At 45.4% G+C, this 21,114-nt stretch overlaps 1 protein-coding gene across 1 annotated transcript in view; it reads left to right on the forward strand.

Moving 5' to 3' along the window:
* cdk14 (cyclin dependent kinase 14) overlaps nucleotides 1–21,114 on the forward strand; it is a 109,136-nt gene that overhangs the window by 65,425 nt on the left and 22,597 nt on the right. The window contains exons 11-14 of the mRNA XM_080472581.1: nucleotides 2,427–2,490; nucleotides 5,974–6,022; nucleotides 6,870–7,009; nucleotides 13,074–13,224. Of these exons, the coding sequence (XP_080328707.1) occupies nucleotides 2,427–2,490; nucleotides 5,974–6,022; nucleotides 6,870–7,009; nucleotides 13,074–13,189 (369 nt within the window). The 3' untranslated portion in view covers nucleotides 13,190–13,224. The remainder of the gene's footprint in view (nucleotides 1–2,426; nucleotides 2,491–5,973; nucleotides 6,023–6,869; nucleotides 7,010–13,073; nucleotides 13,225–21,114) is intronic.

Raw genomic sequence — 21,114 nt, forward strand, 5'->3', positions numbered from 1 at the left:
CTTACTATCTGCCAGTAAGGATTGGACCTCTGGATATTTCTTTGACACTTTAAATGCTTGGTCACAAGTCAGTTTGTTTTCTGGGTTCTTTCTTTTAGTTGACAGCACACAATTGTTATTTCCTCATCTTCATCGAGGACTGCCGTCCACCACAATGTAATTGGTCAGTAACCAGAAAGGCCAACACAAAATAAGGAAGACTGGAGGATTGAAAGTGGGCGTAGCGGAATAAGGTCAATTAGTTTCTACAATCACCACACCATTTTCTAGGAGCTTGTTCACTTTCTCAGTACTATCAAAAAACACTACGACACAACTGCTCATTCTAGTAGCAGACGTCACACTTTCATACCCAACACCTCCACCCACAGCCAAAACACAGTCCTCCACTCGACAACGAGCAGGAAGAAGCTTCACCAGACCGAGCCGAGCAGGCCTAGCTGGCCGGCTGCTGCAGCGTCACAAGCTGAACCCAATCCTCCCTAAAAACACAATCAAACTCACTAAACATCACGCTCATAGAAAACACCACGAGAAAAACCCAGCATTAGATCTCTCTCTCTCTCACCAACGTCTCTCCTCCAGCCACCTCTGCTCCCAAATAGGAGGAAGGAGAAGGAGAAGAGGAATGAGATGGGGAAGGGCAAGGGCAAGGGGAAGGGGAAGGAGAAGGGGAAGGGGAGGGGGAGGGGGAAGGGAAGGGGAAGGGGATGGAGAAGGGGAAGGAGAAGGAGAAGGGGAGGGGGAGGGGGAAGGGAAGGGGAAGGAGAAGGAGAAGGAGAAGGAGAAGGAGAAGGAGAAGGGGAAGGAGAAGGGAAGGGGAAGGAGAAGGAGAAGGAGAAGGAGAAGGAGAAGGGGAAGGAGAAGGGGAAGGAGAAGGGGAGGGGGAAGGGAAGGGGAAGGAGATGGAGAAGGAGAAGGGGAAGGAGAAGTGGAAGGAGAAGGAGAAGGGAAGGGGAAGGAGAAGGGGAAGGAGAAGGGGAGGGGGAGGAGAAGGGGAGGGGGAGGGGGAAGGGAAGGGGAAGGAGATGAAGAAGGGGAAGGAGAAGGGGAGGGGGAAGGAGAAGGAGAAGGAGATGGGGCTAAGTTTAGGGGGGGCGCAGTATATTTCCATAGAATATTCTAAACTTTTTCAGCAGGCAAATGAGGTGAACGAGTGATGTATTTTTGTTAAGGAATATGTGTATTGTCAGAATGAGGTAGGAACAAATAAGTATTTACTTCTTACTGCTCCTTTTCAGACAAAGTTTTTTGTTGTTTTGTTAAACCTTTTTTTTTTTTCAACTCAGTTTTTATGTCCGAAATAAAGACATTTAATTCGACTTGCTTCATTTGTAATGAAATTCAAGGCTAATCTTCAGATCCTGCGTCATGCAGCTCCTGAGCTCCACTGTGTTTTACAGCTTTAGAACAGTGAAGAGAACAGAGCAGGTGAATTTACTGCACGAGTCCAGATGCTTTCTGATGGTCCAATTCTGTAAAACCGGTCTGGACTAACTGTTTCCAGAGGTGGCAGAGACAGAACAGCAGGCAGAGTCCAACACCTGAGTGTTCAGCAGGTTAAAAGAACTCTATATTCACTTCTGATGAGAGTACGGTGCAAGTACAGCAGTTTTACATCAGTAAGAAGTGAAGGTTTCACTGTGGTCCATCTGGACGTTGTGGTTTTACAACCCCCTCTGAAGGTCACTCTATGTTATTACAGTTCTGAATTGTGCTTTATGCACAGTGTATGATGCCAGGAAACCGAGTCTATAATGTGAACCCGGAGGACCAGAGAATCTGCAAATAGATGAAGTGAGATAAGCGTTCACTGAGAGCTGCCTTCATGGTCAGACTGCAGCAGAAATCCAGGCCAGACTCGAGCACAGGATAATCTCTGGAAGTGGTGGGGTTCTAGGCTCTCTAGGCTCATGTGGGGGGGGCATGTCTGCTGCTCTGTTCTTACTCATCACACACCAGGACATATGAGCAGCACTCAGTCGCTCTCCAAACACAAACCAACTTCAAGCAAAGTGATGCCTCGTCTTTTTTCATGTAAACATCTAGTTTGTTAGAAAGCTACATTTTATGATGTCACTGTTGTTAGAACACACACACACACACACGCACACACACACACACACACACACACACACACACACACACACACACACACACACACACACACACACACACACACCTGGTGTGTGGTTATAGATCTGTTTAGATCGTGTCGCTGTCTTTGCTTTTTTCCAGAAGAGTTTGTCTCCATTCAGAATACTTTTGGAAACCAATGTGACCTGGCACTTACTGTCTCCTCCTCTTTTACTCCTCTTCCTCTCCTCTTGTCCTCCCCGTCCTCTCCTCTTGTCCTCCCCGTCCTCCTCCTGTCCTTGTCCGTCTCGTCTTCCTTCTTTCGTCCTCCCCGTCCTCCTCCTGTCCAGGTCCTTGGGACTCCTTCGGAGGATTCGTGGCCTGGTGTTAACTCCTTACCTCACTTTAAACAAGGTAATAGTTTCATTATCGTGTTCAGAGGTGATTTGAAGTCATGTTTTCTCTCCTGTCGGCACCACGTGGACCAGAACCACGTGGACCAGAACCACATGGACCAGAACAACATGGACCAACACTGTGTAAGCATCTCTGACACGTGTCTGAGAGGCTCAAGATGAAATCCTGAAATCAGCTGCTTGTTTTCATGTTGCTATGAACTGTAAATGAAGATTTAATGATTATTTAATGATAGAATGATTAAATACTGTACTGAGTGCTGCTGTTCGTCAGTCTGGAGGAGGAAAGCAACACATCAGAAACACTTTCTACAGGAAACTGTTGGCCTACAGCAGGGGGTGAGGAAGGTGGAGGCAGGAGCAGGTGAGCCTGTTGGAGGGGGGAGGCGGGGGGGGGGGGCATGAGCAGGGAAGGCAGAAGGCAGGTGTGGGGAGGAAATGGGGATGGAGAGCCAGGAGTTGGGGAGTTGGGAGAGGTGCGGGGGGGGGGGGGGCTAGCGTTACAACAGCAACGGTGCCCCCTGGGAGCTCATTAGGACTTTTTACAGTCAACATGAAAAGAGGAGTGCAGATTAGTGTCAGCTGATGGTGGGAAGAGAAGCTGCAAGGGGGGGTGAGGGGGGGGGGGGGGGGGGGGGGGGCACAGAGGGTTCGAATGAAGGGGGTTCACAAAGCTGCAGCATGTGACCCTGCCTCCCGTCTCCGGGGACCAATTAATACAAAGCAGGATTACACACACACACACACACACACACACACACACACACACACACACACACACACACACACACACACACACACACACACACACACACACACACACACACACACACACACACACACACACACACACACCGCTCATCCTATTGAGAAAATGTCTAAAAGATCCGAGGATGATGTTCATTTTAAGCTTGTTTCAGTTACTTTCCAAGGCGCAGAGCATCAAACACATGCATGTTGATGAAAATAAGATAAACATGGAGTATCTTTCACTGCTGGAATCTTCACTGTAGTAGAGCTTGGTCATTATTTGCCCTTATGGTACTGAAGATAAAATACTGTAGTTGAAGCCCTCGCAGTGAGTAAAGTTGCCTTGTCCTTTCCTAACGTGGCTAAAGGGAGGAAGCCGGAGTGGCCACACAAGAAACCCACATACACACACAGGGAGAACCTCACCTGGTGCCTTTTACAACAACACAAGGAGGATGAAGTGTGTGTGACACAGTCAAGCATTTATTCACTTTGTCAAATCAAATCAAACATTATTTTTCATGGTAACATGAATGTAACTAACGTCACATCCAGGTTTTGTTTCACGTCCTGACCGCAGGCTGAGGTAATGCAGCCACTGCAGCCGCTATTATTATTATTTTCTACCCACAGAACTTCTTTATAATTAATACTTTTGGTTCATCAGCAACTTAAAAACAAACTACAAACTACTGTAAATGAAAACTTGGATTTTTTAGCCATAAAATGAGCCTTTTAATGGCTTCATGTGAAAGAGAACTTCAATCAGTGTGTTTACGTAGGTTGCTGTTGGAAACGGCTGTAGAGCTGCGTTCTATCATTCTTCGCCTCATTCACAAGCTCATTCACACGTTTTTTTTCTTTCGAGGCTCCGGACTAAAACAAGACGGACGTGAAAAAACACCAATAGAGATACGAAGAGACGTAAAGTTTTCTTTCTCGTTGGTCTGCATCCGAGGTTCAGGCCAGACTAGATGGAGCGACCCGGACTAAACTGATGAATATAGTCCGTCTCCTGGTTCTTGTCTGAGCGCTGTCAGCGTGAAATTGGTGAAATCAGTGATGTATCACGTTTTGGAGTGACGCAATGACGTGGCTCTAACTTGGCTCCGTTAACGGTGGAAAAATAACCAGTTCTTTGGCGGTTCTCATTTAAGAACTGGACCTGAACTAGGACCTGGTTCTTTTTGGTGAAAAGCCCTAAGTGAGGCTCAATAACTGACCGGGTTGACAGCAGGCTGGATGCGCCACTGCAGGCTGACCTCCAGGCTCCACTGCAGGCTCTGCTGCAGGTTCCACTGCAGGCTGACCTCCAGGCTCCACTGCAGGCTCTGCTGCAGGCTCTGCTGCAGGTTCCACTGCAGGCTCTGCTGCAGGCTCCACTGCAGGCTGACCTCCAGACTCCACTGCAGGCTGACCTCCAGGCTCCGCTGCAGGCTCTGCTGCAGGCTCTGCTGCAGGTTCCACTGCAGGCTCTGCTGCAGGCTCCACTGCAGGCTGACCTCCAGACTCCACTGCAGGCTGACCTCCAGGCTCCGCTGCAGGCTCTGCTTCAGGCTCCACTGCAGGCTCTGCTGCAGGCTCCACTGCAGGCTGACCTTCAGGCTCCACTGCAGCCTCTGCTGCAGGCAGTGCTTCAGCTCGTTGGGTGTCTGACTAACACTTTTGGAGCTGATCTGTTGGCAGCTTGGTCAAAAACTGCATGCACACATGGCACAATTGTCTGAGGTTAAAAGACCAGCGCTGAGCCTCACACACACTGAGAGCATAATAAACAGAGCTGTGAGATCTGGAGACACCGCCTCACCAGCATCTCTGCTCACAAACAATCATTTCACGTGAGCTGAACTTATAGAGGATTAATCATAAAGAATTGTCCAGTGATATCAATCTTTTTATCAGTTGCTATTAGGTTGTTGGTGGGTTAGGGTTATTACCTTTATTTATTATTACCACTACGCTTCAAACATAAAGACACGACTGCATGCTGACTATATAGACTCTTGTAACGACAGGTAGATAGACAGGCAGACAGGGGGTCGTTACAAAAGAGTGAATCATCTACGTTTTTAGAACGACAAAATTAACACAATGCATGCTGACTAACACTGAACTATGATCCAATACACACACACACACACACACACACACACACACACACACACACACACACACACACACACACACACACACACACACACACACACACACACACGTGTGGTTATACATCAGTTTAGATCATGTGTGCTTTCATCTGTTGTTTCTTTATGATTTTCCTAGTGTGAATATTTATTTCCCCTACAAGTTGGATCCATGAAGCTTATTTTGTAATTCTGGTTGCAATTTATTGATTTCATAATTAATCAATTAATACTTTCACATATTGTCATGAGACTGATGACACGTTGTTTTCTCATGGAGGGGATCACTTCAGTCTCAGCAACAGTCAGTCATCACGGTTTGTTTTCATCATTAAAAGAGAAAAATATCTCGTTATCATTTGAGTGAATATTAGTATCAAATTAAAAGGGTTTAAAACAGGTTTCCTATAAATGTGACATGAATAATGTTAAAATGTTAAAATTCTGAGTTCCTATTTGTCGGCTGTTTAGTGAGTTACAGGCTGCTGTTCTTCTTTTACCAGGTGTGTTTGTGTTTCCGGACGGTGTGTATCGATGCAATGAGAGTCTGTTGATATCTGTAATTATGTGTGTGTTGTGTCCTGTTACAGATCACTTCACAGTGTACAGTGCAAAGAAGCTTCGACAAGCTTGGAATAAGTGAGTTAACTATGAAAGTGTGTGTACATAATGACATGTTGTTCTGTGTGTTTTTTATATTCTTGTTCTCATGTGAATGGACTGAAAAACAGTGAAATCCACAGGAATAATTTCCCCGAGGTCAAGGACGTTATTAAAGTACCTTACCTACATATGCACTACAATACTACACTTACAACTTTGCTAAGGTTGAGTTCAATGAGTTAATGTTTTTTATACCGGAATTACGCTGCAACAAAACAACAAGGCTGTCCTGTTGTTCACTGTCCTGTTGTCCACTGTCCTGTTGTCCACTGTCCTGTTGTTTACTGTCCTGTTGTTCACTGTCCTGTTGTCCACTGTCCTGTTGTTTACTGTCCTGTTGTTCACTGTCCTGTTGTTCACTGTCCTGTTGTCCACTGTCCTGTTGTCCACTGTCCTGTTGTCCACTGTCCTGTTGTTTACTGTCCTGTTGTTCACTGTCCTGTTGTCCACTGTCCTGTTGTTCACTGAGCTTAGTGTTCACTGTCTTGTTGTCCACTGTCCTGTTGTCCACTGTCCTGTTGTTCACTGAGCTTAGTGTTCACTGTCTTGTTGTCCACTGTCCTGTAGTTCACTGAGCTTAGTGTTCACTGTCTTGTTGTCCACTGTCCTGTAGTTCACTGAGCTTAGTGTTCACTGTCTTGTTGTCCACTGTCCTGTTGTCCACTGTCCTGTTGTTCACTGAGCTTAGTGTTCACTGTCTTGTTGTCCACTGTCCTGTTGTCCACTGTCCTGTTGTTCACTGAGCTTAGTGTTCACTGTGCTGACCATTGACTGTTTTGTCTGTGGGCTCTTCACTCAGTGGGATGCTGTCGCTGTGTTTCAGGTTGGGCTATGTGGACCATGCTGAGGAGTTGGCCTCCAGGTTCCTCCAGTGCTTCCCAAAGAACCGGCTGTCAGCCCAGGCAGCGCTGCACCACCAATACTTCAGCAACCTTCCTCCACGGCTCTGGGAGCTGCAGGACAGTACGTAGGACACACGCACACTAGAGAAGCACCGATCCACATTTATTCACTTCCAATCCGATCCCAATACCTGAATTTGTATATCTGCCGATACCGATACTATTCCGATAGCAGAGCTGTTTGCTTTAATATTATTATCATTATAGTTGACTTTATATGAGGTTGTAATAAACTCCTCTCTACAGTAAACTATGAAATGTACTAATGTATACATGTATTCTCACCAAAAGACAACTTCAGGTTAGTATCAGGACAGAAAAAGAAGCAGTACAAACTATTTTTGTTCCATTTGGACAATGTGGGGGTCTGCATGATGTCATCATCTCATAATAAAGTAGTTCTATCTTTAAACCCTCAGAATCACTTTATTAATCCCTTTATTATTAATTCTTTAGCAACGCAGCAGAAATGATTGGGACTATTTTCATGGAGTTTAGCGCGGAGTAGGACGCAGCTTCACGGAGGTGTGAATCGCCTGCTCCAGCGGAGGAGCTGCTGTTCTTTGTTTGAGGCCGCGGTCAGCGCCGTTCTCCTCGGCGAGCTGGAGTTTTAAAACGGTGACGTCTGGCCGCAGAGAGGCGCCTCGCTTTGCTTTGTGAACATCCACATTGCTGTGTTGCTTTGTGGTGTTTTCAGCATAAAATACATCCAAACAGCGACGTGTTGTCATGAAAAGTTGGATAGCACAGTGCTACTTCCCTAGCCTGCTAGCAGAGCATCCGGCAGGGAAACACTGTGGAGTCATTTCAGCAGAGTAAAGCACAGAGAGGCTTCATGGATCTGAAATCTCTGATCCATGAATTACGGTGGTATCGGACAATCAAATGTCATACAAAAAAGCACAAAAACGGACAAAAATCACAGCTTTCACCATTTCTCATTAAAGTCTCTCAAGCCGCTTTTACTCTCTTAAGGATTACTGACAGATTACAGAGTACTGCTGTCCTTTCTATCATGGCTTTGGCTTCGCGAACGAAGATTCATGAAGGAGGTCCACCCCGTTTTCTCCCACAAGACCTCACGTGGCTCATAAGTCCAATGCGAGCACGGCAGGCTCGGCTGCAGTGTCGACAGATAAAGGATTGGTCATCTGGGTCTGATGGCTGTGCTATCCGGTCTTTCCGTTGTTGTCTCTTTACAGCTAAGTTGCTCCTACGTTCACTCTCAAAGGTTGAGGCGGCTACGTTGATGGTGTGACGCCATCCAACTCGATCCTCTGCTTGTGTTTTCCACTCGCTTGGGTTTAAACCACAGATGTTGAGAGACTTTTTGAAACTGCTGTCCTTTAATGCAATGATTTATATACAAGTATAGCAAATATGAATAACCAGACTCATTGGGTTTATGTTTTGTGTGCGGTTCATGTTTCATTTGAAAAAATAAAAATTTACTGTTTTTCTTAATTAATGAGTGAATATATTTTTAAGACAAATTAACTATGAAGATGTTTTTTTCAAGTAAAGGAGACAATTATTGTAGGATTACTAAAGAAATAACAAGTTCCTTTATTAATTTCAATTTATAGGAATTAATTCCTTTGTGACTGTGTTTTCTTTGGGTTCATATATTTGTTCAGAAAGAACAGGGACCATCCAGACACATTTTAAAGTGAGGTGGAAGAATCACACTGGAAACTGCACTTTTCCCTTAAAGCCAGCTTGAAGCTGTAGAGGTTTTTGTTTGGACACATATAAAACAGGGACGCCATGGCAGCACGACATGACATACAAACTCTCTTCACTCCTGGTTATCAACTTACAACTATTAAACTAAACTAAACTAGACCAACTAACTAACTACACCAACTAAACAACAAAAACACAACAGAACACAATCATTACCAACACTACAAACCTAATATAACCGCCAATAAAGACATTTAAAACACTGCCAACCCAACTCCCATAATGCATTGCAGCGATCAGCTACAATATGAATGTAATCCATATCAGACACACGTCCACACAGTCAACACTGACGTCCATCTTCCCAGCTCAAAGTAAAGCAGCGCTGTGTGTTATTGATTCGCCGTGGGGGGACACGCTGATCTCTGTCCAGGTTTTACTTAATGGAGTTGTAGATGTGCAGGTCCCCTACTGTCCGACAGGGGGCGCTGCTTGCATTATAAGAATTGAGTTTGAGGTGTGGATGTCGTCAGATTTCAATTGTACATGGAAATGTGTGTGTGTGTGTGTGTGTGTGTGTGTGTGTGTGTGTGTGTGTGTGTGTGTGTGTGTGTGTGTGTGTGTGTGTGTGTGTGTGTGTGTGTGTGTGTGTGTGTGTGTGTGTGTGAGAGTGAATGGAGGCAGGTTGAGTTTCCTCTGTCTTTGTATGGCTCGGACTCTCTTCTTTGTGCTGGCGGGGCTCTTCCCACCATCCTCCACCCTGCTCCTCTTTGTCTCTGTGCAGAAAGCAGCCAGCAGCTTGTTTCTAATGCTGCTGACTGCTGAGTCCCGAGTACAAGACACGTTTCCCCCGGCGCATCCTGGGCGTCAGTCTCTGGCTTCATTTCATTTACCAGATTTATTAGTGTGTTGACATATGAGCGATATGAGTGTGTGTCCACACACATTTGGACGTGCTGCAGACATGAACATCACCGATCCTTTGAGCTCTTATTCATTACTGCTGTGCAACACATCACATGTCAACCGCTGACATGATGGAGATTTTAATAGCAGAATTCCACTTTTAATTCCCGCGATCAAGGTTTTGCAGCATTTATAATCCGGTTATCAGCAGGCAGCAGGTTGTCATGTCTGAGAAAGCAGTGGTCAGATAAGAGATGCCTCATTTAGATGTTTCCCGTGCTCGCCTCTCCATCTCTGCTCACAGCCAACATGTGAAGTGTTCAGAGGAGGAAGGCTGAGTCCTGCCCTTCATGAATGTGATGTGAAAATTAAAAATAAAAAAGAAATGAGTACAGGAGAGGAGAATCGCAGAGTCTCCCAGTGTGGATGTGTTAGAATTGCAAAGTGAAATGTAAATGAGATAAATAGCTGCTTAGCGACTGTGGTTGTGAGGACTGCGCTCCATCTCCAGCATATTAATGTGTCTGTCCACCAGAGGAGACTCCTCTCAACACACGTTGGGAGTGGGACTAATGTTTATGCAGGGGTGTTTGATGGGGTGTAAGATGGATTTATCTACACCTTCACACTCCAAATAATCCAGGGGCTACAAACACTCTGATGTAAAGTGGCAAGATGGGAACATAGAAAACCCTAAACGACCAGCTGTAAATGTTTCCCTTTGCTTTACTGCAGCGATGTACCATGACTGGCAATCTCATTCACCGTCCTTTTGAAGAAACAATCAAACTGAAAAATAATATATAAAGAATAATAATTAATACAAATAACTGACATCATGAATTTTTTAGTGATGCTTCCTGATGCACAATATTTTCTCTGCTGCAACTAGAAATGCACCATATGATTTGATTTCTGTCTTCCCCTTTCTCTTCAGGATGATGTTGCTTCTCTTTACTTGTTTGATTTCACAGTCTCGGTAGGCGACGCAGAAACAACAGTTCTAATCTGGCAGAAGTCAAGATTTCTTTGGCGTTTTCCCACTTTGTGGAACAGATTGGACTCTTTGCTGGGCCCGGTTTGGCCTGCATGTCTTTATGTTTGACGTGCTGAACAGAGTGGCGAGATGACGGAAGAGTGGGGATCAGGAGGAAAATAAAACCTCAGTGTTTCTGTGGCGTGAAACAGGAAGAGCGTGGACTGTCTGGTTCGGCCCATTTCCATCAGGATCTCTCTGGTTCTATCTGCTTCCGTCTGGTTCTCTGGCTCCCAGATCTGATTGTCAAAGTTTCTTAAATTCACCCCGTTTTATAAACTAGATGGAAAGCAACAATATGCAATGGTGCAAAGTACTGATTTGCAGTCCATAAAATCTATAGTTGTTTTTTTTTAAGCATTTTGCTTGAACTCAGGGTCGCAGGTTATCAAACTTGATAATATTAGTAATGCATTGGTTTTATGTAGGACTTTTCTGGACACTGAAAGACGCTTTATATTGCATTATTCCTTCATTCCATACTCGATGGTGGTAAACCACGAACGTAGCCACGGCTGCCCTGGGGCAGACTGACGGAAGCGAGGCTGCCATTTTGTGCCATCGGCCCCTCCGACCACCACCACCCACTCATTCTCACTCTGCATTCACCCAGACAGTTTGGGGTTCAGTGTCTGGAACTCATAACGTTGGGAGCAAGCAGAGGGAGAAGATCATTGGTTAATAGGAAACGCGAGGTGAGACACACGGGTGCAGACACGGAGACCTGACATGATATCGAGCTGTTATTTCCCCAGGCATCCCAAATGATTCACTTCTCGAATAGATAAGAATCATTTTTCTCCTCACTTACTTTCAATGTGGTTACAGTCCACCGACCGGCGTTTCCCTTAGCGGGATATCTTGAAAGAGCATGGGCCTCGTCTATAACGGTTGTTTACACACAAAACAGATTCGTACACGATGTGTACCCCACTCCCCACTCCCCACACAAACTTTGTGATATAAAATAACTTATTTTATGGGAGAATGTGTGTACTGGTCCGCCAACCTTGAACCTTGCACACTCACATTTTGGAGACGGGGGAAACTGGTGGCGCAGACGGTGAGGTGGAGAGTTGAAGTCAGTTTTGTCTCATACATATAATGTCTTCAGATATCAGACGTATTGATCCACGTTATCATAAACAGCCAAGCTACAGAGTTCTAGATGATTCTGTAGTGGAACATTTCTACTAAATCAGCAGCATGATGTTCATATGTCAAACTTTCATCTTGAAATGACACAGAGCGGTGGATAGAACTGATGATTATCAACTGTGACACCCACAGCTTTCAGTGTCCGAGTGACTGAGGACACAAGACAAAGTCCACTGAACCTGTTCAAATATTGAATTTATACATTTAATAAACAGATAAAACTGTTCTTAAACGATCTCGTCTCCGCAGTGGTCTCCGCCAAATCTGTGTTTGCTTCCCTCTCTGACACTCTGCCACACAGTGACTCTCACAATGATGGGAGCTACTTTGTTGTCCTGAGGTGTCCTCTGGCCTCCACCTTCAGATCAGAGTCTTCTTCTCCACCTCTGCAGCCACAGGTCTCTGTGTGGTTCTCACACCATTTACAGCGCTGGCAATTTGCTGCAGATTGTTTTTTTCTTTTATTAGTGAAGCCACTACTGTGACCACCAAATAATATAATTTTCCTGGCCCCCACCTCTCCATAAAATTCCTTTTCCTCGTCGTTTCTGCTGCTTTACCTGGAGCTTTGAAGTATTTACGTAAACTACTGAAGATAATATTAAGAAAATCTGAAAGTGACAAAACCACTGCAAAGAGATAGAAACATAAATATCTGGAGTTCTAAATTTTAGACATGAAACATCTTGAAATTTCATACCTACAGTTTAAAATTGGACGTTTTCTTGATAGGTTTATTAATTTATTTCCTTATTTATATATTTATTTAATTTGTCACCCCTCCACGACACTGTAGGAGGAGCATTAACAAACTCCTTCAGTCAGAAACTGCAGCCATCATTCACCAGGGTACCATATGTGTGTGTGTGTGTGTGTGTGTGTGTGTGTGTGTGTGTGTGTGTGTGTGTGTGTGTGTGTGTGTGTGTGTGTGTGTGTGTGTGTGTGTGTGTGTGTGTGTGTGTGTGTGTGTGTGTGTGTGTGTGTGTGTGTGTGTGTGTGTGCAGATAGATAGATAGATGTTATTTCTGTTCTTATTGATTGGTTTTCGTTTGCATACAGTTGTTATATATATGTTATGACATGTTATTGTGAGAGGAATTTACACAGACATACCGGCACACATACAGACTCACCCGCACACACGCACCCTTATATAGACTCTCACCTGCATTGTCCTGAAATGTAAACTGATCTGATGAACCAACATTTGGAACCTGCTGGAAAAAGTGAAATATATGTTTGACGATACCTCACAGTAATACAATTCTTCACAGAGTGCAAATCTTTCTCATGTTTAATCAGCATTCAATCAGTGACCTCAACCCTCCTCTTCCTGCAGTGTCTTCAATCTTCACCGTCCCAAATGTGAAGCTGCAGACAGAGAGCGGGGACAGCATACAGAGCTGTGCACATAGAAACAGTCATGGAAAGGCTTCGACTGACAGTAAACACTGACCCCGGGCGGTATGCTGCACCCGACTGCCTCGCAGGTAGGGCTCATTACACACACAGCATACAGAGGCAGGGCTTCACGAGCTGCAGGAACAGCAAGTTACTGTTCAGAGTCTGAAGCCTCTGTCGTGTCTCTAGTGTCTCTAAAGTCTGTAGCCTCTGTTGTATCTGTCGTCTCGTCCTTCTCGGACTCGGTCTCTGCCCACTGGCTCGTGTCCACCTTCTCTGACTTGGCTGACGCCTCCGCTCTCTGGCTCGTCTCCGCCCTCCCGGACTCAGCCTCCGCCCACTGGCTTGTTTCCACCTTCTCTGCCTCCACCTCCGCCCACTGGCTTGTCTCCACCTCAGACTCTGCAGACGCTGCTTCCCCGGTGGTCAGCGACGCTGCTCCCCGCTCGCTTTTTAATTCGGATGTTTGGGGGGGGGGGCTCTGCAGTACATAGACCAAAATGCAAATGCACCTTCAACTACTTAAACTACGGTTTTTAATTGTACTCAGTTTTATTTGACTGATCTCTTTTTTTAAATTTCTTGGGGTTCTATTCCATTCTGACATGTGTTGATACCTATAGCACTGTGAATTTCTGTAGCTGTCGCCTCTGTGGCATCTGAAGTGTCTGTAGCCTCTGTAGCATCTGTAGTATCTGTAGTGTCTGTAGCCTCTGTAGCATCTGTAGTGTCTGTAGTATCTGTAGTGTCTGTAGTGTATGTAGTGTCTGTAGTGTATGTAGCCTCTGTAGCATCTGTAGTGTCTGTAGTGTCTGTAGCCTCTGTAGTGTCATTCTGCACCATGTTTGTTGATGTATATTTCAACGTCTGTCAGTTTGGATGGGATGTTCTGAGGACTGCTGTGTCTGTGCACTCATGGAATATTGTTGGACGTTGCAAACCGCCGTCAGGTGGACGCAGTCTCTTTCTCCACCTACTCCATGCACCATGTGACAGGGCGGCACATTATCCCTCCCCACGGGGGACGTGTACCAGTGACGGTCCCAACCTTCTCAGCCTCCATTGCTAAACATGTAGTGGAACATTATATCACTATGGCTGGCCCGCTGGTTTTTGCACACACAAGCTACATGGATGATGTTAAGTTGACAGTAACTGGGAAGGAGTTTGCTACAATGGAGAGACTGCACATCATGAGGTGTTCTGACAACCCATGGGCCTCAACTTTACATATGGTCATATGGTTACAGATGATAGTTGGAGGCCATGCTGTGATTTTCGGTGCCTCAACAATATCACCACTCACGACCGGTACCCACTTCTACACATCCAGCATTTTTCTGACCAGCTGTTGAATGTCATTTTTCCCCCGGTGGATTGGTAAGAGGCCACCAGCGGGTACTGGTCCATCCCCAGGACATGGCCTTACTTTAGGTTTTTGCTGAAGGGCTGGGAGGCCCCCCCCCCCCCCCCCCCCCCCCGGCTAGCTCAGTTGGTAGAGCATGAGACTCACAATCTCAAGGTAGAGGGTTCATGTCCCACGCCGGGCGCCACCTTCCCATGGGCTCACCACCTGCAGGGAGGTTCTTAATCGATGTAATGCGATCTGGGTGACAGTGCTCAGACTGACACCCCTGCAACCATAAAATGAATAAGTGGGAGAGAATGAATGAAGGGCTGGGAGTTCACCACTTTTATTGACCACAAAGCCCTCACCTTTGCTATGTCCAAACTCTCGGGGCCATGGTCTGCGAGGCAGCAGCAACACATCCCTGCCATTTCAAAGTTTACCACAGAGATCAGGCATGTGGCTGGAAAAAATCATGTGGTGGCTGACTGCCTCTCCCAAGCACACATGAACTCTGTGCACCTTGGTGTGGATTACGCTACCACGGACAGCAAACAACATGCTGAAATTAATGTGTTCAAGACAGCCACTACAGGTTTATGGCTAGAAGATGTGATGTTCCACGTCAGTGGGACCATGCTCCTCTGTGATGTTTCTACGGGACAGCCTGGTACCTGCAGGCTGGTGACGCCATTTTTTATTTAATTTAGCCTTTATTTATTCAGGAGAAAACACATTGAGATTAACAATCTCTTTTGCAAGTGTGTCCTGGTAGCAGTGCATTAAATAAATTTATAGTTTCAATAATACTAGAATGTTCTTAAATACAATTAAATAGTACAAAGATAAGTACATGAAATACAATAAATGTACAGACACAAGGAGCATATAAGATAGATTCTAAAAATCATCAAATGGTTTAAAATAAGTTAGTTAAAACAAGAACATGGTGATTTTTATGATTCCAACTGCTGTAAAAGGCTGTAAACTCTCCCGTTGAGAGCAGCTCTGTGAGTTTAAGGTCGTTTTGTAAAACCTTCCATGAGTATGGAGCAGAACACATGAAGGCTTTTTTGTCCTGTTCCGTACAGACAGTTGGAACCGTGAGTAAAAATAAGTCTTTAGATCGCAGACTGTAGTTATTCCGGGGGTTTCAGATCACATAACTACAAAGGTACGGAGGCAGCAAACCAAGAATTGACTTATAGATAAAACCCAGCCAGTGAATGTGTCTGCGTACAGGTAGAGCCGCCATCCAACACGTGAGTAAAGTGAACAGTGATGAGTGAGAGCTCTGCAGCCCGTTATAAACCTCAGTGCTCCATGGAGCTGAACTGTGTCCAGTGAGTGAAGACACTGAGAAGAGGCATTCATATAAACAGTGTCCCCATAGTCCAACATGGACAAGAAGGCGCTTTTTGGTCTGGAAGGAGAAGCATGATCGATTTCTAAAATAAAAACCCAATGTCAATTTAAGCTTTCTCACCAGCTGCTCAATGTGAGGCTTCAACAAAAGGGAATCATCGATTATGATTCCAAGGTATTTGTAAGAGGTAACTTCCTCAATGACTTGACCTTCTAAGGTAGTGACGGGGGTCAGATTCGTCTCCCTGTTCCTGGAAAGTGAAGACAGCAGGACTTTGGACTTCTTGGCATTTAACATTATCCTCAGGTCTTTCAGGTTGAACTGAACAGCTGAAAAAGCTGCCTGCAGCTTAAAGAAGGCCTGTTTTAAAGACGGTGCAGAACAATAAATGACTGTGGCATCTGCATAAAAATGAAAGTTTGCATCCACAACATTCTGATTGAGGCTATTGGTGTAGTGTAAATTGTGAATATCAAAGGCCCAAGGACCGACCCCTGTGGAACACCTTTGGACACTGGAAATAATTTGGAGGTGCTGCCATCAACCTGCACGCTCTGAGTTCGTCCAGAAAGACAGTTTGTTCCTCTAGACCAATGTCCAGGAGTCTCTGTAGCAGCACGTCATGGTCGACTGTTTCAAAAGCCTTAGAAAGTCAATCAAAAGTGCTGCACACTGTTGTTTATTGTCCAATGACATAATAAAATCATTTAAAACTTTAGTGGCTGCTGTGACCGTACTGTGCCCTTTCCTAAAGCCTGACTGGTAATCTGATAAGATATTGTTTTAGTATCAGAACTATTTTAGTTGTTCATTCACCAGGGATTCAGTACCTTACCCAGAGCAGAGAGTTTGGACATGGATGTCTGGACTGGCCGCGTCACCTCCTTTGTGCAGGGGGAGGACAAAGGCAGTCTTCCAGATGTGTGGGATCTCATTAATAGTTAAAGATAAGTTGAAAAGATAAGTTAAGGGATGAGCAATAAAATCTGCGCCTAATTTTAAAACGTGTGGCTCCAAATTGTCCGGAAGTGTTTCAGTGCCTCATTTACCTGAGAGACTGTAATTGGCTTGAAGGTAAAGGAAGGACTGTGGCTGTTTGGGACCAGTGGAGGAGGTTTCTGAGGACGACCACAAGAGTCGAAAATTGACCCTGAAGCAATGAAGTGTTCATTAAAGCAGCCAAGCATCACAGATTTATCAGAAACCGTTTGGGAGTCCTTCATTATTCAAGAGGGAAGCTCAACTGCATTTGGCTTCCCAGATAAAGTTTTGATTGTCTTCCAAAACTTCCTTGGGTTGTTCAAGTTTTCTGTAGTCTCTGCAAGGTGGTAATTAGCCTTGGCGCCAGGTTTGTTGATGCCATTCACACTCTGTTGCATCCAGATGTAAAAGTGTCAGTGAAGCTGGTCGGGGCACATTTTGTCCTCAAGGAGGACGTCGGGGGATGGGCAGCCTGCTGTGTGGCATGCCAGCCTGCCAAGGTACACCGTCACACCAAGACCCCTCGGAGCCATTCCTTAGTCTTAAAAGGAGGTTCAACTTTGTCCATCTAGACTTGGTTGGTCCAATTCCTCCCCCCCAAGGCTTCACTCACTTGCTCACTAGGGCAGACAGGACCTCTAGCTTCCTCTCTCATTCACATCATCTGCCAAGTTGGCCCATGCCTTTATATCAGCCTGAGGCGCCCATTTTGGCACACTGTTGTATATGACTTGTGACAGGAGTTACAAGTTCAAAATCGAGCTTTGGTCAGCTGTGGTGAGGGGCCTGGGGGTTAAACTCCTCCAAACCACAGCATTCAACCCAGAGGCCAACAGGCTGTGTGAACACTTCCATCGCACCAGGAAGGCTGCGCTCCGAACCGCAATCACCGATAGTGATGTTCCATCCAACAGCTGCCATGGGTCATGTTGGGCCTGAGTTCCTCCCAAAAATAAGATTTCTAGTCCTCTTCTTCAAAGCAGTTCTTGTTTTTGCCACAGTTCCTATGCATCACTGCCTCCCCCAGTCCTCTGATCCGAAGGACGTGATGGCTACCGACTATGTATTCGTTGTGTGTGTGTGTGTGTGTGTGTGTGTGTGTGGGTGTGTGGGTGTGTGGGTGTGTGTGTGTGTGTGTGTGTGTGTGTGTGTGTGTGTGTGTGTGTGTGTGTGTGTGTGTGTGTGTGTGTGTGTGTGTGTGTGTGTGTGTGTGTGTGTGTGTGTGTGTGTGTGTGTGGAAAGGCTGGACCTTGGGGAAATTATTCCTGTGGATTTCACTGTTTTTCAGTCCATTCACATGAGAACAAGAATACAAAAAACACAGAAAAACATGTCATTATGTACACACACTTTCATAGTTAACTCACTTATTCCAAGCTTGTCGAAGCTTCTTTGCACTGTACACTGTGAAGTGATCTGTAACAGGACACAACACACACATAAGTACAGATATCAACAGACTCTCATTGCATCGATACACACCGTCTGAAAACACAAACACACCTGGTAAAAGAAGAACAGCAGCCTGTAACTCACTAAACAGCCGACAAATAGGAACTCAGAATTTTAACATTTTAACATTATTCATGTCACATTTATAGGAAACCTGTTTTAAACCCTTTTAATTTGATACTAATATTCACTCAAATGATAACGAGATATTTTTCTCTTTTAATGATGAAAACAAACCGTGATGACTGACTGTTGCTGAGACTGAAGTGATCCCCTCCATGAGAAAACAACGCATCATCAGTCTCATGACAATATGCGAAAGTATTAATTGATTAAATATTAAATCAATAAATTGCAACCAGAATTACAAAATTTGCTTCATGGATCCAATTTGCAGGGGAAATAAATATTCACACTAGTAAAATCATAAAGAAACAACAGATGAAAGCACACATGATCTAAACTGATGTATAACCACACGTGTGTGTGTGTGTGTGTGTGTGTGTGTGTGTGTGTGTGTGTGTGTGTGTGTGTGTGTGTGTGTGTGTGTGTGTGTGTGTGTGTGTGTGTGTGTGAGTGAACTCTGCTTTGCCTAAACACTGGTGGAAGAGAAGGTGGAAAGGCTGAGAAATGGAGGGACTAAAGAAGAGATGGAGACAGAGTCTTACAGGGCAGTATTTCTTTTTGTTCGGGCAGCTTTGTATTATTTATAGGAGGTGGTGCAGGCAGGCCGCTTCACATGAAACAGAGTCAAAGAAGGCGGGCAGCCTCCTTTCTCTTTTGTGGGTCTATTCCCAGTGGCCAGGCTTTGTGCTGGCTGGATGACTGCCTTTGAGGAAAGCAGGCAGCTATTGAGTTCAGATTGAAAGCTGGCCCGACTCGCCCCCACTGAGACACAGCAACACCACAGCATCACAATGTCTGTCAGCACTGTGGCCAGGACACAGAGAAAAGAGAAAGTGACAGAGGACGGGGATATTTGGAGTGTTTGATTTAGACAGGGAGGAAGACAAAAAGAGTGTGTTTTAATGGGGAAAGAGAAGAGTGAGTGGATAAAAATGGAGGCTGAGGAGAGAAGAAAAAAGAAGTGTTTTTAAAAAAGACAGGTCTCTTTACAGCGCTGTACAGCGTTGATGTTTATTCATGACTTTATATTATTCACAAAATTAGCTGATGCAACTTTGTGTTGAGGGGAGGCAACGGCTCCCATCAGTCCACATGGTGACCACACACTTTAGTTCGAGACAACAGCTCCAGTACAGCTCACTGCTGCAGTGGCTGCAGGACGGAAGGAGTTGCAGGGATTGCATGGGCCGTACGGGCTACAGGGGATGCATGAGCTGTAGGGGCTGCAATAGTTGCAGAAGCTGCTGGGGCTGCAGGAGTCATAGACGTTGCATTAGCTAAGGAAGCTGCTGGGGCTGCAGGAGTCATAGACGTTGCATTAGCTAAGGAAGCTGCTGGGGCTGCAGGAGTCATAGACGTTGCATTAGCTAAGGAAGCTGCTGGGGCTGCAGGAGTCATAGACGTTGCATTAGCTAAGGAAGCTGCTGGGGCTGCAGGAGTCATAGACGTTGCATTAGCTAAGGAAGCTGCTGGGGCTGCAGGAGTCATAGACGTTGCATTAGCTAAGGAAGCTGCAGAAGCTAGGGAAGCTCTATGAGCTGCAGAAGTGAAAACAGAGCACCCACAGTCACAATACAGCTCATTGAATCAGTCCACACGACAGCTGTGATCATTGTAAAAGAAAGCTGCTGCATACTTAAGCATTAGTACACATCCATCCCATAATAGTTATGTTATTTAGGTGGATTCAGGCCGTTTACCCGAGAGCAATTTGCTGCAAACTGTTGTTTTCCAGTTTAATTGTGATAAAAGTTGTAGGTTCAGACTGACACGTCTTCATACTGATACACAGAAACACAGAGAACATTTCAGATGCTGTAGTTTGCATCTCAGGACACTAGTTGGTGCTGTGTTTTCTATCATACAACCTCACACTCTTAACAAATGAGAAAGACACCTTAAGCAGAAGAAGACAGAAACCTAATGTATCTCCTTCAACTCCTTCAACCTGAGGTACCTGCTGACTCAGCTGATTTCTATGGCAGTAGACCAGCTTAGCCAATAACACCACTGATGGCGGTTCGATTCCCAGTTTCCTTGTTTGTGATGAAGTGACTTCAAGAAGCTCACAATGATGTGTGAGCACTTTGAATGGCAGCAGTCACCATTGGTGTGTGGAATGTTGCTGGATATGTAGACTTTTCATGTGTTGTGCAAAACACCATGAAAATGTATTTTCAAGGAACTTAATTGTGCGTGCGTGCGTGCGTGCGTGCGTGCGTGCGTGCGTGCGTGCGTGCGTGCGTGCGTGCGTGCGTGCGTGCATGGAGGTTTTACTTCAGAGTTCATATCAGATTGTTGATGCAGGATAGATGTGACGTTTGCATACTTCAGGATGCTTTCTGCTCTCTGAGGAGCTTGAGGACATTATTGTTGGTGGTGGTGCTGACAGTGGATGTCATGTGGCTGAAAGCTGCTCTTGTACTTCTCATGGTCACCTGGCCGAGCTTCACACAGCCTGTGACCTGTGTCCAGCGAGCCTGTGATGGCTGACAGCACAGACTCAGTGGTCCTGAAGCTTGGCTGTGTCTCTTTGAAGATAGCAGCTCCTGGCTCCGTGTGCTGTCTGCTGTGTAATGAGCCAGATATTCAGCCCTGTGGCCTCAGGTATCCCTCTCGCTCTGCAGCTCTGTCTGGAAGCTGCCTACAGCAGGCCTTCCTCCTTAAAGTAAACACACTATACCCTGATCTCTGTGTACCGAAGAC

The sequence above is a fragment of the Lipophrys pholis genome (genome assembly GCF_963383615.2).
Source record: "Lipophrys pholis genome assembly, chromosome: 9".
In the NCBI taxonomy this organism is placed as follows: domain Eukaryota; kingdom Metazoa; phylum Chordata; class Actinopteri; order Blenniiformes; family Blenniidae; genus Lipophrys; species Lipophrys pholis.